A 16843-nucleotide genomic window follows, 5' to 3' on the forward strand; every position below is an offset into this window, starting at 1 on the left:
TACACGAAAAGCAAAGCTAACTGGATTTCTAAATGTAGTGATAAAAACAACTTGGTCGATTTGTCCTTGATAACTTCCTTGTTTGACTCAATCAACCAAAGTCAAATGACACTCAAGTCAGACTATGTCAATTGAAGAAGTGATGTAAAACTTTAATTAATAGGAATTCCCAACAACAGCATATATAAAGGTTTATTGAAATGGCGAATAATAGTCGGGTAAGTGCTTAAGCCTTCTATCTTTTTTCAAATAAAGTTTTGGTATGGAGCCTAGTTAATAGAAAATATGGTATTGAGAGAGTTTTATTCCGTATTTAATCAAAATCTTTCACAAGCCAAAAGGTATATTGAAATAGCCGACAATCCTTCATTTGGGCAGCAAGATTGAAGTGACAAAGAAAGTACATTGATGTTATCAAAAGTCAATGACAGCCTTAATTTTTTAGAAAACGAAAATTCAACCATTGGGCTACTAACCACCAAAATCGCCCCCTATAAGTCAACAAGCTCACGTAAGAGTAAATTATAAGTTGACAAAGCAGTTGTATTTTTAAGTTCCATCTCGTTTATACCATGTTTGAGTTTACAGAGAAAAGTAGAGTTATAGAAGTAATTGCCATGGTAGCAACAATTCTAGTAACACTTATGATTATTATCATATTATTCATTGGAAGGAGACTTCTGAATAAAGGTATATACCACTTTTAGCTTCTTGGGAAAAAGATACCTAACTATGCACTGTTGATAACTGCATTTTGATTCAGTAATGAAAGGACAATGTGAAGAGGAAAGATGTCCAGGAATTTTGTCTCGCAATGTTCCGAGGAAATGCCAAAGAGGAGTCCAACTTCAAGAGCTTCAAGTGTTAGATTTTGAGAACCTGGCGGCTGCAACAAACAACTTCGATCCTGCCAATAAGCTTGGCAAGGGTGGTTTTGGTGTAGTTTACAAGGTAATGGCTATTACAATGTATTCATCCGTTGACTTTTATAGTTGTTAAGTTAATTCGTCCTTCAGCGGATTTAGGGGCTTGCAGGGCAGACCCCCTTAAAATATAAAATTATTATTTAAGTCCTTAAAATTTAAAAAAAATTAAATTAATAAAGGTAAAATTGTACTTCGGCCCTCCTAAAATTATAAAAATTCAATTTAATCTTTTAAAAATTATAAAGATATAGACAATAAAAAATTAAAATTTCATTCGTCCCCCCTAAAAATTTATTTTGGCTTCGCCCCTGCTTCTAGGGAAAGCTTCGAGATGGGCAGGAAGTAGCAGTGAAAAGACTTTCAAGAGCATCTAGACAAGGGATAGAAGAATTCACGAACGAGGCGACTGTGATTTCTCAACTTCAACACCGGAATCTCGTGAGGCTTCTCGGAAGCTGCATTGATGGGGAAGAGAAGATGTTAGTATATGAGTACATGCCAAACAAGAGCTTGGATATTTTACTCTTTGGTTAGAGCTTGTTCGCAGCCTTTTCTCTATCATTTTCAATTGTCACATTAATCCCATAATCCATTAGGAAATGCATACTAATGTTGTTTTGTTATTATTTTGAGTGAAATTGTGTTAGATTCACAAAATGCAAAACTTCTTGATTGGAGAAAGCGTTTCAACATTATAGAAGGGATCAGTCGAGGTCTTTTATATCTTCACAGGGATTCAAGATTACGAATTGTACATAGAGACTTAAAAGCAAATAATATTTTATTAGATGAAGAACTAAACCCTAAAATTTCAGATTTTGGGTTAGCAAAGATTTTTTTTGACAATGAAAGCCAAGCCACTACTAAAAGGATATTTGGTACATAGTAAGCTATTGTTTCTTAACCAAGTGTAAAAGTTTTTAAAAACACCACTCTTCAAGCAAGATTAACCATTTTTGCATTTGATTGATGAAATTCACAGCGGTTATATGGCACCCGAATATGCAATGAGAGGACAATTTTCAGGAAAATCTGATGTTTTTAGCTTTGGGGTATTGACATTAGAGATTATCAGTGGAAGAAGAAACTCAAGTTTTCATGAGGATGAGCATTCATTGAGCCTTTTGGGATACGTAAGTTGCAGTAAAACTTGATTGAATCCCAATAATAATCGAATATGCCTAACAGTTCAATCAATTGATATCAGGCATGGAAACTGTGGAATGAGGACAACATCTTGGCCTTCATAGATCCAGCTATATCAGATTCAAGTTTTGACAGGGAAATCCTGAAATCCATACATGTTGGACTACTATGTGTGCAAAACTTTGCGAAAGATAGGCCAACCATGTCAACCGTGACTTCGATGCTTAGTAGTGAGATAGAAAATCTTCCAGCACCAAAGCAACCTCCATTCATTGATGAGAAAGCAGCCATTGATCACTCTCAGTTACAAAGCCAAAATACTTGGAAGCGTTGATAAGATTTTGTTGATTGTTATAAACCTTTGCTGGTAAATAATTTGTCATTTGAACAGGCAGCTGAGTTAAATTTGAAAGCTAAAGGTCTATTACAATTTCCAGCCGGTAACTTAGGCGGACAGATCAATAGGCTCATTTGACTAACGGCCCATCAGCAAATTCCCATCTTCTATGACAAAATTTTGAGCATTATCAAATATACCACTCTGGCAGGCATCTTCGCTACCTCAAATTCCCATTTGCGGAACATGTCACGTATAATTATATTCGAACTTTGCGTTTTTTCTCATGTTATAACCATTTTAAGGGGATTAATATTTTACTAAATTATGGCACTAACACTGATCTTGGTATTCTATGCTTAAGTTCTATGATATGCAATTTTTTAAGTTTTATTTTGAGAATAAATTATTTTTATAAATTTTATATAGAACAATAAAAAAAATTTCTTACAGTCGTATACTAGTATTTCTTTTTTTTAAAGAATTGTTTTAAATTTTTTCTAATTAAATTTGTATCTAGTTAGTTCACGTAACTAATTTAATAAAATATTTAATAATAGTAAATATAGATAAATATAGTTGTGATACATTAATAATTTATATTATATAAAATTTAAAATTTCCATATATATTCATATTTGTGACTTTTCTTTTTAGCTTTTTTTTCTTCAATAATATAGAAAAAATTATTTACTAGAATAATATAAAAAATTATTTAATTACTAGACTAATATGGATTGTGCATGAAAACCCCAAACAGTTGACAATTTGGGGTGACTAAGATGCAATAATTGTGTCAAAGAGACATGGAATCCTGATAATCCTAAATTAGTAGCCGATATGACGGTTTGAGTTTCCGATGGCATGTCATGTCAAAATTTTAATTTTTTTAATTTTTTTAAATTATTTTTTTAATTTTAAAGAGTTTACTTATTATAATTTTTATTTTTTTTAAAATATGATTTTTAATTTTTTTAAATTTATTAATTTTATAATTTTATGTTTTTTATTTCAAATATGAAAAAATAATTTTAAAATTTATTAAAATTATTTATGTACTTTTAAAGAGTAAAAGCTAAATTGATAAAAGTTTACAGATAATATCAATTAAATGAGCTTAGACTCCCACATGGTATAAATAGTATTTTAAAACTTGATTTCCATTGCGCATAAATTTTAATCCAAATAATAATATCTTCCATTTTTTACTAAAGTTATATATATTAGAAGTATTAACTCCAAAGGCAAATAATAATATCTATTTTAGAAAAAATAAATAAATGAGCGTGGACTCCCAATGGTGCAGATAACTTGAACTGCATCTACTATGGTTGCATCTCCATTTTCTAACCTCTAATTAGACCTGTTCATGGGACGGGCCGGGCCCAGAAAAAATTTTCGGCCCACCTCCTAGGCCCGGGCCCAGCTCAAAATATGGGCCTGTAATTTTGTCCAGGCCCGACCCGCGAAAAATATTATAAGCCCGGGCCCGGCCTGGGCCGGCCCATTTTTTAATAAACATTAAAAAATTATTTTAAAATAAAAAAATTAAAATTAAAATTAAAATTATTTTAAAATGATTGGAATAGCAATGCACGGAATTAACTGGAATATCATGCACAACCGAAGATCATTAAATGTTATGCAAACAATAATCAAGTCTTATTCAGCCAAAACAAATCGAAATCTGAATGACAAGCTTTGACCAAATCAGTGAACAGATGAAAAGATCATCTCAAGAAAGAATCAAACCTTGCATAACTTGTGCTTAGAACAGCAAGAACTACTAGTGAAAAAAGGCAACTTAATCCAATTCTTTCTCCGAGTCTCTCGAGTATAAAAGTAGAGAAAAGTGAGGAATAAGCAATCACCATCTGCACATATGTGAATTAATTTGATGTTATGGAGCATTTGACAGAAATAAGGTAGTAAAATTCCAAAGGGGCTATGATTATGGATGAAATAGAATGGAAACTCATCTGCAATTTCTGATTCTTTCCATGTAAAAACACAATAAAAACACCAAATTAGAAACAAAGCAAGTGAGATTTCAACTATTTGGTATTCAGCAATGAAGCGCAAATTCGAAGGGTAGACAAAAATAAAATATTGAAGTTCATGGTTTCAACTACGGCAAATGGCTGTGTTAAGAACAACATTTGAATGACGGAAACAACCATCAAGAACCGAAAGCTAGAGGAACAAATAAAAAAATATAAAGAAGTAAAGTTGCAAGGCTAACCGGCAAAGTGTCCAGCAGTACTCGATTGTCATCAGGCCTGAGATGATAATAAGCAGAACCAAAAGCCACACTTGCAGTTCCTCCATAGAAAAGCAGCCAGTCCCACAGCACTCCTGGCAATCTGCCACCAATCCACCGTCCATAAACATCAGTTAATCAACAAATGGTCACAAATTTATCCTTTACAAATTACAACTTAAAGACATCTAAGTTTTTTTTAAAAAAAAGGGGGCAAAAAACACCTTATATTGAAAAAGCTTCCTCCTCCAAGGCAAAGAACAAACCCAAGAACACCCACAATCAGAAATGGGAAATTGGTGATCACATTCAACGTGTTAGGAACGCCTATAAGCAAAACAAAGAACGAGGAAACATAAAATTTTGGCGGTTCGAAAGTTTCGATTAGCCATATTTGATCATACAATCACAAGGATTCATCAAAAACAACAACATTAATATAATTTCCTTCCCAAAATGTCATTAACAAGGAAGATAACATAATCGTAACCATTGATTCAGAAGAAATGAAGTATCTTAAAGAGAATGAAAACGAGGAAACCGAAGAAGATGAGCAAACCCGTACGTGTACCAAACTCCTCGTTCTTGTATGCTTGCTTCTACTTGGCTATTCGGGAATAAACAAACCGACCGGAGGTGGATCGGTGGAGGTCTTGACGGTGGAGGTGGATCGGTACTGGAAGACTGTCGATTTTGGAAATGGGATTTTGGGTGAGGCACAGCACAAAGGTTAGGGATTTTGGTACATTTTCTGTTCTGACGAGGAAATGAAAGTAAAGTATTAAAATAAAAAACTATTATATTTTAAAAATAAAAATATATATTTAATATATTTTCGGGCCGAGCCCGGGCCAAAAAAACTGTGCCCGAGGCCCGGCCCGTTTTCTAAACGGGCCTAAATTTTTGCCCAAGCCCATATTTCGGGCCTATATTTTTACCAAATCCTCCCATATTTCGGGCGAGCCTTCGGGCCGGGCCGGGCCGCCCGGCCCATGAACAGGTCTACCTCTAATCTCTATTTACAATGGCTGCCCCAACCGTTTGAGGATTCACTACTTGCTTTTTAGTTTCAATTTATATATATGCCATTTTAATCCATTTTAAGCTACTTGATACATTGTTTCATTATTCGGATTTGTATTTTATGCATCATCTGTTGTACATAATTTATAATCTTAAATATGCCAAATGTTTTTATACTCTTTTAAATTTTAAAATTTAGTTACTATACTTTTAATTTTGAGACATTGAATCTTTATACTTTTTTATTTCAAAATCTTGATCCCATCATCGTTTTTTTTAGTTAAAGTTAATGATGTTAAAGGTAAAGCCCAATGGAGATCTCATGGAGACCTACAAGACTATGTTGGACAAATGGAACAAGTATGTAAGATTAATTCTAATCTTACTATTGAAAACTCATTCCTTAAATTGGAGAATTAAAAACTGGTTAAATAGATGGAGGTAAAATTTTCTTTCTTTGAGGACAAGACTACAAGATTATGTTGGAAAAAACAATTCTAAAACAATGAATTAGTGTATTGTTTTCTTTCAAAACTGACTAGTTGTGATGTTTATAGCCATAAATCTATTTACATATGTCATACTTATGTTTTGTACGAAGGAGACTAAAGTGTTCTTGGCTTTCACCAACTCATTCTTCTCTGCTATCATTAACTTCAAACGGTGCTAGTAACCGGAAGACGAATTATTGTCAAAAGATAGAATTTATTTGGGAAAATAATCCTTCTATATTTTGAGAGAATATTAACGTATTTAACGTGTATTTTTAACTTAGCCCTTAGTCTCTATTTATAGAGAGAATAACAAGTGTTTCAATCAAACAAGTATAATAATATTTAAATATGAAAATACAAATTTGCTGGGATCTAATGCCCTTAGTGTAGTATTTTAGTCTAAGTATGCTTCTATTTTTCGAACAAGTTAGTTTAATATAATATCCATTAATTACATTAATACCTTTTGTGTGTTGTCCATAATGTTATTGCACACAAAGAAAAATGGAAGCAAATATTGACTCACTGGTTATCTAACATTTAATTAATACTAAGTGGTATTACATGGTCGAATTATAATACGAAAAGATAACTTATATTAGTAGATAAATCTAAACATGTTCTTAGTCTAATCATAATTAAGCAAACGGATTGAAAGACTAATATGTCATCTATCAAGTCCCATTATCTTAAGCATCAGAGTTAATGGCCCCTGAAATATAGAGACATAGATTTGACTAACTAGATTGACAGTACATCAAACAGGTTCCAAGTAGAATAGTTCATAGATCTATTTATTTATTTATTCACTTGTGATGTTCATAGTGTGAGATACCCTAATCCTGAGTGGATAATGAACTGTGTATGTGTGACTCATATACTTTGATGTAGTAAAAGGCTAAGTTCAAATAGATTAGGAACCAAGTGTAACACCCCAAACTCGGCCTAGATGTTAAGGTCAGATCTGGCGTGTCACATTGAAGTGTTTTTCGAAAGAATGGACTCGTTGGTAAAAGTTTGTTTCTAGGTTTAAAAACCCTGTAATTATTATTTAACGAATCATCTAGCCAAAACCTTTGCCTTAATTTCTGCTTTTGATATAAAAGGTTGATCTAAAATCGTGGAAGCTTTTGAAAACTCTAATGTTTAAATTTCGTGTCTTTGAAAATAGTAATTATTTTAAAAATTCGTCATATCCTAAACTAGCAGTTTAAAATAAGTAAGCAAGAGCCCAATTAAAAATTTAAACAAACTTAAAGATCTTATTACAAAAACAAAACCCAACATAAACATTAAATTTAAATGAAAGCAAATGTAGAATTACTGCAGTTGTGTGGCCACCTCCGAGTCCCTCGCAGCACCAAATCGCCTAAGACTGAGGATTACCTGCATGGTTAAAAGGAAAGAGCGAGTTTACAAAAATCAATATGTAATCCCCTATCAGTCAATCAGTATACAACAAGCAATGACAGTCTGGGCTTGAGCCCTATTCAGTAACAGTACAGTGTGGGCCTTAGCTCAATACAGTAACAATGTGGGCGTAGCCTAATACAGTAACAATGTGGCCTTAGCCCAATATAGTAACAATGTGGGCCTTAGCCCAATACAGTATCGGTACAGTGCAATAATGCAATCCATCCCAATCCAGCCAACACACCACTCCGTACCACCAACCCACCATGTGGGGATAAAATTGACCCACCCAGCCAACACACCAATATCACAGCAAACCAGCCAGTAAAATAAACGGCATATACCCATCAGTAGGTCCACAGTCGTCTTGGGCGACCCGTGCAAACTTATCAGTACGATACACTTCCTCCAAATATAACAACCCATACACATGTAATATGTCGTGACATAATATCGTACGTGTATGCAAAATGTCATGCTCAATCACAGTCATACATATTATAGAGCAAATCAGTCATAACATAAGGCCATAACAGTCATTTCATCTCGTAGAGGTATTTCGGTCATTTTACCCTATTGGGGTATTTCGATCATTTTACCCTATGGGGGTATTTCGGTCATTCTACCCTATGGGGGTATTTCGATCATTCTATCTTATGGGGGTATTTAGGCCATTTTATCCTATAAGGGTATTTTGGTCATTTTACCTATTTTAGGGTCTCGGTGTAGATATCGACCTCTCGAAATGTCCGCAGTCGCCTCAAGCGATCAGGTAACCTAAATGGTCATAGATGCGACTATCTATATCCATATGAGACTTAAAAACCTAATTCATCATATTTATAGATTATCAGGAACATTGACTACTCCAGGCAACATTATCAGAATCCATATGACCACATCAAGCTTGAAAGCAGTTTCAATATACTACAATCTTTAACTTGCAACTAATAATAACTTGATCTGTATTTATCTTTTAATAACACTATTATATATAATTCACCAAAAATATTTTACAATTGCCCAAATCATTTTCTGTATAAAGATAACTAAAATAACTCTGCTTGTACTATCTGATTTACCCTAATACAGTAACAATGTGGCCTTAGCCCAATATAGTAACAATGTGGGCCTTAGCCCAATACAGTATCGGTACAGTGCAATAATGCAATCCATCCCAATCCAGCCAACACACCACTCCGTACCACCAACCCACCATGTGGGGATAAAATCGACCCACCCAGCCAACACACCAATATCACAGCAAACCAGCCAGTAAAATAAACGGCATATACCCATCAATAGGTCCACAGTTGTCTTGGGCGACCCGTGCAAACTTATCAGTACGATACACTTCCTCCAAATATAACAACCCATACCCATGTAATATGTCGTGACATAATATCGTACGTGTATGCAAAATGTCATGCTCAATCACAGTCATACATATTATAGAGCAAATCAGTCATAACATAAGGCCATAACGGTCATTTCATCTCGTAGGGGTATTTCGGTCATTTTACCCTATTGGGGTATTTCGATCATTTTACCCTATGGGGGTATTTCGGTCATTCTACCCTATGGGGGTATTTCGATCATTCTACCTTATGGGGGTATTTCGGTCATTTTATCCTATAAGGGTATTTTGGTCATTTTACCTATTTTAGGGTCTCGGTGCAGATATCGACCTCTCGAAATGTCCGCAGTCGCCTCAAGCGATCAGGTAACCTAAATGGTCATAGATGCGACTATCTATATCCATATGAGACTTAAAAACCTAATTCATCATATTTATAGATTATCAGGAACATTGACTACTCCAGGCAACATTATCAGAATCCATATGACCACATCAAGCTTGAAAGCAGTTTCAATATACTACAATCTTTAACTTGCAACTAATAATAACTTGATCTGTATTTATCTTTTAATAACACTATTATATATAATTCACCAAAAATATTTTACAATTGACCAAATCATTTTCTGTATAAAGATAACTAAAATAACTCTGCTTGTACTATCTGATTTACCAGACTCACTATGATCATTTCACAAATCTAAAATTTCCAAATCAATTCCTTTTGATATGCAGTCTACTACAGTATCATATAACCTTTAGCCAATCTACTCCCATAACAACATCAAATTCATAATATGGTAATAGCATCAGATCAATAGGAAAGTCATAGTCATAGATTTTCAGTAAATAGTTTCTCATACCAAAATAACCATTACACTCTAACCCATTAGATTATGACTCGAAAATCAAACTCAGTTGATTCAAAACTTTGATCCATTTCCGTTACTAATGTAGTGTAAATATGTGAGTAAGTTGATAAAGTATTATCCAATGCATATGCAATAATAATTTCGAAAAGATAGAATGTACCAGATATAATATCAGATGCAGTAGCTCCAGATCTAACAATTGTGTCTTCAATCCCACTACATGTAATTTTTGTATTATTACTCTGACCAAGGAATTTGCCTTTTTAAAACATAGATAGTCTAACACTATTCACAAACACAATTTTTTTCCTCGATTGTCTTTATTGACCTGTACAAATTCCTAATCATCAATACCAAAACATGAATTATAATATTACTTGAACCCATATTCAAATGGTTTTTAACCTTTTACTTCTTAAAAGCTTATCATAGTGAAATCACACATACTCAAAGTGACATTCCACGTACCTGTATAAATCATACATTTTTATATTTTCACTTATCAAGACCATTAAATACAAATAAAACAAAACATACAAGCATATAACTAACTTGTAAATCTCCCTATCATTTAGTTCATCGAATCAAATAACTTGACTTAATTATTTTTAATAACAAAAATCACACTAGGGGCATCATAGATGCATAATAGGGGTACCAAAGTGCAATCAAGAGCACAAATATGTGATTGGGAGCACCAAAGTGCAAACAGTGGTACATATGTGCATTCAGGGGCACCAAAGTACAAACAGGGGCACAGATGTGCATTCAGGGGCACCAAAGTGCAAACAAAGGCACAGATATGCATTTAGAGGCACTTTTTCATTTCCATATACACACTAAAATTCATTTCATTCACATGTAAACTTAATATAATTTCAAGAAACACTATTAATAATCTCTTCTCAGTTTCATATATATATACATAAATACTTGCCACTCTCATTGTTATATAAATAACCAAAGAAATTTCACACTTATATATATCAATCAATTAACTAGAAACCAATAATAAATTACAAGTAAACTACATTGAGCAACAATCATTATGAACTTACTTCTTGTTTAAAAGTCAAAATATTACCTTTACCTTTTTCCTTATCAAGCTCAACATGATCAGATTCTATTAACATTTATTAAATCTAAAAGAAAATATTCTTACCCTCATTTTAGACAGTTGTAAAACTGGTATACTATGACTTGCACCATAATTAGTAGTCAGAATGTTGCTATTAATTTCATTAATTTCATCACGTTCAGAATCAAATGACATCATTAAAATCTATAATGAAAATGGGGTTAGATTGGACCAATCAATAACCCACTATCACAGGTTTATATGGCATGTACTTTTTAATCTTTAAACACATTACATTTAGTCCAAGAATCAACTAAACTGTAGCTTTGATACCACTAAATGTAACACTCATATCCTTTATCCATTGCCGGAATAGGATACCGAATGTTACCAGACAAGTTTGAACAATTAATACGATTCACATTCAATAATCAATTCAATTCCATAATTACAATTAATATTCAATATAAAAGAGATCATTTGGTTTCGGGTCTTAAATCAAGCTTTCAAAGCTCTAAAAATAAGTTATGAACATTCATGGACTAAGTCAGAACAAATCAGAACTTTCAAGAAAAATTCAAAAATTTTCAAGTCAGGGGTCACACAGCCATGTGTCCAGGCCGTGTGACAGAGTCCAGCCCATGTCCCTCCAAACATGGTCGTCTGGTTAACCTACACACTCGTGTGCGACCTTACACGCTCATGTGCATGAACCGTGTAACTCTCTAATTTGGACCACACGATCATGTCGTAGACCGTCTATTTTCCCGTGTGAGATTTCTGCATATACTATTTAAAAACACGCTATGGGCACATGCCCGTATGGTTGCCCGTGTGCTTCACGGCCATGTGACAGCCCGTGCTTGAGGCCATGTGAGCCCAAAAATGACCCATTCCATGCACAAGTTTCATCCATTTGCTTAGACACATAAAACATTTTCAAACATACAATTTTATAGGTCATTAGACACCTTTAGTGGCATCCAAAATATATAATAGAATCAATTCAAATGCCTAACCAATGTGCCATCATCGACACCTCAATCCTTCATGACAAAACACTTCCATACTAACATATACAAAGCACACATACATAATGAAGTTTACTTCCATTTCATCACTTACCAAAATTTCATATAGGGTCATTGATTTCACTTAAATCATTGATTTCAACTTAAGCAAATAAACATATTTTCTTAGTTATTGAACCTCGCAACATAAGTTTAAAGAGTCCTATTACATGTCATATATACCAACAAAACAAAGTCTACCAAAAACCTACCGGATAGTATGATTCCTTGCGTTGATCCGATCCTCTGAACCTTCACAACGTAAATCTAAAAAATGAATTAAATACAGGTAAGCTTGAATAAAGCTTAGTAAGTTCGTTTGTATATATTGATAAACTTTTCCAATTAAACATAGTAAACAGTTAAAATTAAATGTTGAAATTCCATAAAATGTAACCTTTATCATAAATTAACAATCAGTACAATAGTTCAGTATATTCAGTGGGTAATGCTTGTTTGAGCTTTACTCAGTATACGAGTAGATTTCTTTTACTCGATAAAGCATTCTTTTCAGTAGATTCAATAGGTATGGCTCAAAAGCGCATATGGTTCAGTAGATTCAGTAGGTATGGCTCAAAAGCGCATATGGTTTAGTAGATTCAGTAGGTATGGCTCTTCTGAGCAGCAATCAGTATATCAATGGGTAACACTTGCTGATCTCTTTTGGTATATAATATAACATTCAATAACATTATATTAACAAAGAGTACAAGGATTATTGGAATCATAATTAAATGCACGAACTTACAGGATTAATTTGCAGTAACGACTCATAGTATCTCAATCAATGATCAATGTCATTTTAATTCCTTATTTCCATTTCCAATTACACACATCAATATAATTCAATATTATGAAATTATGTTCCTATAATACATTTAAAAATGTACTAAAATTAAACCGTACGAACTTACCTGACTAAATTGCAACAACGACAAAGGTACAGGGACTACTCGGTAATTTCTCTTTCCCTAAATTTTCCACTCATTCATGATAAAATAATATTTCCACTCAATTAACCAATTCCAATAGTAAAATTAATAATTTTATGCAATTAATTCCTCTTTGGCATTTTTACAAAATTACCCCCAATATTTTATTTTTATTCAATTTAGTCCCTAAGCCCTAATCATGCAAATTAACAATTTTTTATTTGAAAAAAATCTATGGCTGAATATTAAATAAACTCAATACAGCCCATATTTTTAATTATTTCTCATCAAGTCCTTGTAAAACAATTTAGTCCTTAAACCTTAAAATCATCAAAAACTACTTTACAAAATAGTCCTATTTAACAACCAAAATCAATATTCTTTCATAAAATTTCAAGAATAACGAAAACTCAACAATGGCATAATTCAAAACATTTAACAATTTCACAAATTGGTGCTTGAGTTAGCTAGATAAGCTAATACTAGTTCGGAAACATAAAAATTACTAAAAACGGGTGCGATTTCACTTACCTATTATGGAACTAAAGATGGACGAATGGTTTTCTCCTCTTACACTAGGGTTTCGGCTAAAATGGAAACAATAGAGTGAATAAGATGATTAGATTTCATCTTATTTTAATGAAATTTAACTTATTAACATAATTACAACTTCCTCTTTAATTTCACTTAATATTTTAGCAAAAAGGAAACCAAAACCGTCCACTATCCCTTGAAATGGTATATTTACCATTTAAGGGCCCTGCCTTACGTTCCCTTATCATTTGATGCATTTAATCTATAAAACTCCACTTTTACAGTTTTTACAATTCATTCCTTTTCTCTTAATTAACTATCTAAACGATAAAATTTCATAAAAAAATTTTAACACGACATTAATAACCTTGTAAATATTAAATAATTAATATTTATGATCTGACACATCAAAATTGTGGCCCCAAAACCATAATTTCTAATCATACTGGAAAACGAATTAATTAGTAAATCCTCAATTAATTAGGAATTAATTGCAAATTACCAAAACCTAGAGAATTTCATATCATTTCTATTATTAGGTCATTTAAGGAGGGTCCAATTACAGCATTCGTCCTTCAATTAATTTAAATTTGAACTAAACAATCTTATTTTCAATTTAATCCTAAACTAATTTGGACTAAATGAGCAAACAGCCCAAAAGTTAGTGGATTTAATCATGCCACCACTTCTTGGACTTTTTGACCATGCTTTAATTACCATTTTGGCCCTTTTACTATTTTAAATCAATAGCAATTAAGTTTTGCCTCTGTTACAATTTAATCCTTTTAACTCAATTAAGCAATAAATCATCAAAATTACTGGACCCAACTTCAATTCACATATAATACGACTGTAAACATCTAATAAAAATTTTTGCGACTTTATATTACGGAAACGAGGTTCTAATACCTCATTTTCAATGACCACTTGACTTTTGAACCCAATCACTTACACTAACTTTTAATTCAATTGTTTAAAATCATCATATCAAAATCCAATGTAAAAATTACTATTAACTCGTATAATTTTAATGCCAATTATATGAACTTACTCGTCGAATTTGTGGTCTCGAAAGCACTATTTCCTACACCATTGAAAATTGGATTGTTTCACAATCGATCGAAACAAAATTTTGCCTAAGTCATTTTAAAAATTTCATGTTTCCTAGGAGTTTGCCTTTAGAAATTACTAAGTCAATTCTAGAGACTTAAACTTTCATGCATGTCTAACTCTCCTAAAGAATTAAAAATTTTATGGTATGATTTACAAACTTTATTAAGAGTAACATTATGTCATAGTTCAGCTAGCACAACAATTATTGAGATAATAGAACATTATTCATTCTAGAAGATAGCATAATTAACAAGAATTCAAATTTCTGAACAAAAATATAACTTGACCATAATTATAAGAATAATGTATCTTGAAAAACAATTTCAATTTTTGGTCCCCCTACTTAGGATGAAAAATGTCCCCATTGCTTAAAACAATAGAGAGAATGAAAATATAGAAGTAAATCAATATTGTACATCAGGTAGGACCCTAGGAAAAGGAGGTGAGTCAATCTTGACTACTTACATACCAAGCTTTTCCAAAGCAAATCCAATTCTAGGCATGTACATATTTATTTTCACACTTCTTATTTTGCAATTTGTTCAATTTTATTGATGATTTTCACATCTTATTTTATTATGCGAGAAATAAATTCCTAAAAGAGCTTAAAACTAAAAACTTAAAATATCCTAAAAAGTAAAATAAAGTAAAAACAAGATCACCCCTTTTATTTATTTGCAGTCCCCTCTAAATACGACCACCTTGTTCCTTCCTTGACATCGAAGTCTATGGTTCAAGTATAAAGTCTAAAAATTCAAGCATAAAAACAAACGAGTCCTGAAATATATATTTTAAATGCATCTCTGATTAAGTCATTTCGTATTTTTCAGTATCTCCAGTAAGGTTGTTGCTGCAACTATATGTGTTGCAACATAACCATTATATCAAATTGTTCACTTCGTAAAATGGTGCTAAATGAAGGGACTCTTGGCATTGGACTTAGAAAATGTGTTAAGGGTGGTTTCAGTTTCGGCCAAGTGATTGACTAGACAATGGTAAGGTTTAGAGTTGAAGGGGGTGGCGGTTTTAAGGATAGTTTAGAAGTGATAGTTGGTGACTTCGAATGAAGGTGTTTGGGGTGGTAATTTAGGGAGTTAAGGGCTGTGACATTAAGGGATTAAGTGAGATGCACTATTGGGCTACTTAGGAGTGGCGGTGGAGCAAGGGAATGGCTATAGGTTTGTGCTGAAAAGGGTTGAATATTTCCCTTCCAAATAGTGTCTTAAGCCCAATGGCAGCTCCTTTTTGGATCCTAAGCTCTTGTACTGAAAGTAAAATAAAAACACTCAAATAAATTAGTGTTTGGGTTAAAAGTTAACCCTTTATTTAACAAAATAAATACTTAAATTCTTCAGGCTACTTAGAAAAATATTAGTCAAAAAATTACATTAAATCAAACTCCCATGAAAGACAGGAGAGGTCACAGATGGTCCCGTTTAAGTCTCAATCTCCTATATAGAATTTTAATTAATGTAATGAACCAAAGAAAATTTTATCTAAGTTTACCCTTTTATTCAAATAAGACAAAAACTAAAAATATAAAATAACGATAGAGAAAGTGAAAAGAACTCCCTCTATTTTATTCAAGATCGTCATTGACCATGGTGGTGTCAAATGGCCATTTGTTATAGCTACCATACCCATCTAGGAAATAATCACATTCTTTCCCATCAAATATATCCAACATCTTACTAGGGAAAGAAAACCCAGAATGATCTTTCCTGGTGGCCTTGTTTAACTTCTTGTAATTCTTACAAATCCTCTAACCCATGACTCAAAAATCTGCAATAATCTATCTAACACCCTTCTTGTGCTTTTCCAAAACAACAAGTGACTCTTCTTCTTGATTCTTGGTGAACTCAACTGAAATCATGATAAGTAAAGTTGGAGATAAACCCAAATAATCATATTTCAAATAAGGAGGCAAAGTCTTCAGTTCCAATTCAGCTGGCTCTTCAATCAACACTTTTGGTTGTGTGTACTCCCAAGATAATAACTCTAATGATTCCAGTGGAACTTCTTGAGTGAATCCCTTCGTTTTACCTTCTAACAAAGCCAAATATTCCTCATCTTCATCATCACTTGGCGAATCTGCTAGAAGAATACATTCTAGCGGATCATCTAGAGAATTGACCTCTAATCTGTAAAAGCCAGTGATTCCATCTTGGAAATAGTAGAGAAGTCATCAACTATATCTAGGGATTTAGCAGCATCGAAGTCATTAAAAGTCACCTTGCCATCAAATATTTCTTTCAACTGACTGCTTCTCGAATTGTTGAGGATAG

The 16843-nt window shown here is 32.9% G+C and overlaps 2 protein-coding genes across 2 annotated transcripts; one reads left to right on the forward strand and one right to left on the reverse strand.

Moving 5' to 3' along the window:
• The first annotated feature begins 765 nt into the window (after window positions 1–765).
• LOC107900131 (G-type lectin S-receptor-like serine/threonine-protein kinase At1g11300) lies at window positions 766–2782 on the forward strand. Its single transcript, XM_016825835.2, has 5 exons — window positions 766–951; window positions 1245–1455; window positions 1574–1811; window positions 1909–2059; window positions 2134–2782. Exons 1-5 carry the CDS (start codon window positions 766–768, stop codon window positions 2404–2406), a joined length of 1059 nt encoding a protein of 352 aa, XP_016681324.2. The 3' UTR covers window positions 2407–2782.
• A 1219-nt stretch (window positions 2783–4001) lies between these two features.
• On the reverse strand, window positions 4002–16798 carry LOC107900132 (uncharacterized). Its single transcript, XM_016825836.2, has 6 exons — window positions 16791–16798; window positions 16360–16699; window positions 5235–5268; window positions 4894–4996; window positions 4652–4772; window positions 4002–4283 (listed from the first exon to the last, which is right to left on the reverse strand). Exons 1-6 carry the CDS (start codon window positions 16796–16798, stop codon window positions 4140–4142), a joined length of 750 nt encoding a protein of 249 aa, XP_016681325.1. The 3' UTR covers window positions 4002–4139.
• Window positions 16799–16843: the final 45 nt, after the last annotated feature.

The sequence above is a fragment of the Gossypium hirsutum genome, chromosome D06, assembly GCF_007990345.1.
Source record: "Gossypium hirsutum isolate 1008001.06 chromosome D06, Gossypium_hirsutum_v2.1, whole genome shotgun sequence".
NCBI lineage: Eukaryota > Viridiplantae > Streptophyta > Magnoliopsida > Malvales > Malvaceae > Gossypium > Gossypium hirsutum.

Bases quoted from the DNA above. Each gene is read 5' to 3' on its own strand.
- LOC107900131 (XM_016825835.2), top strand. From the start codon at position 766: ATGAAAGGACAATGTGAAGAGGAAAGATGTCCAGGAATTTTGTCTCGC. The intron at 952-1,244 runs GTAATGGCTATT...CCCTGCTTCTAG, and splicing joins GTTTTGGTGTAGTTTACAAG to GGAAAGCTTCGAGATGGGCA. The intron at 1,812-1,908 runs GTAAGCTATTGT...TGAAATTCACAG, and splicing joins AAAAGGATATTTGGTACATA to CGGTTATATGGCACCCGAAT.
- LOC107900132 (XM_016825836.2), bottom strand. The intron at 4,773-4,893 runs GTGTTTTTTGCC...GATTGGTGGCAG, and splicing joins GGAAGCTTTTTCAATATAAG to ATTGCCAGGAGTGCTGTGGG. The intron at 4,284-4,651 runs GTTAGCCTTGCA...ACATATGTGCAG, and splicing joins TACTGCTGGACACTTTGCCG to ATGGTGATTGCTTATTCCTC.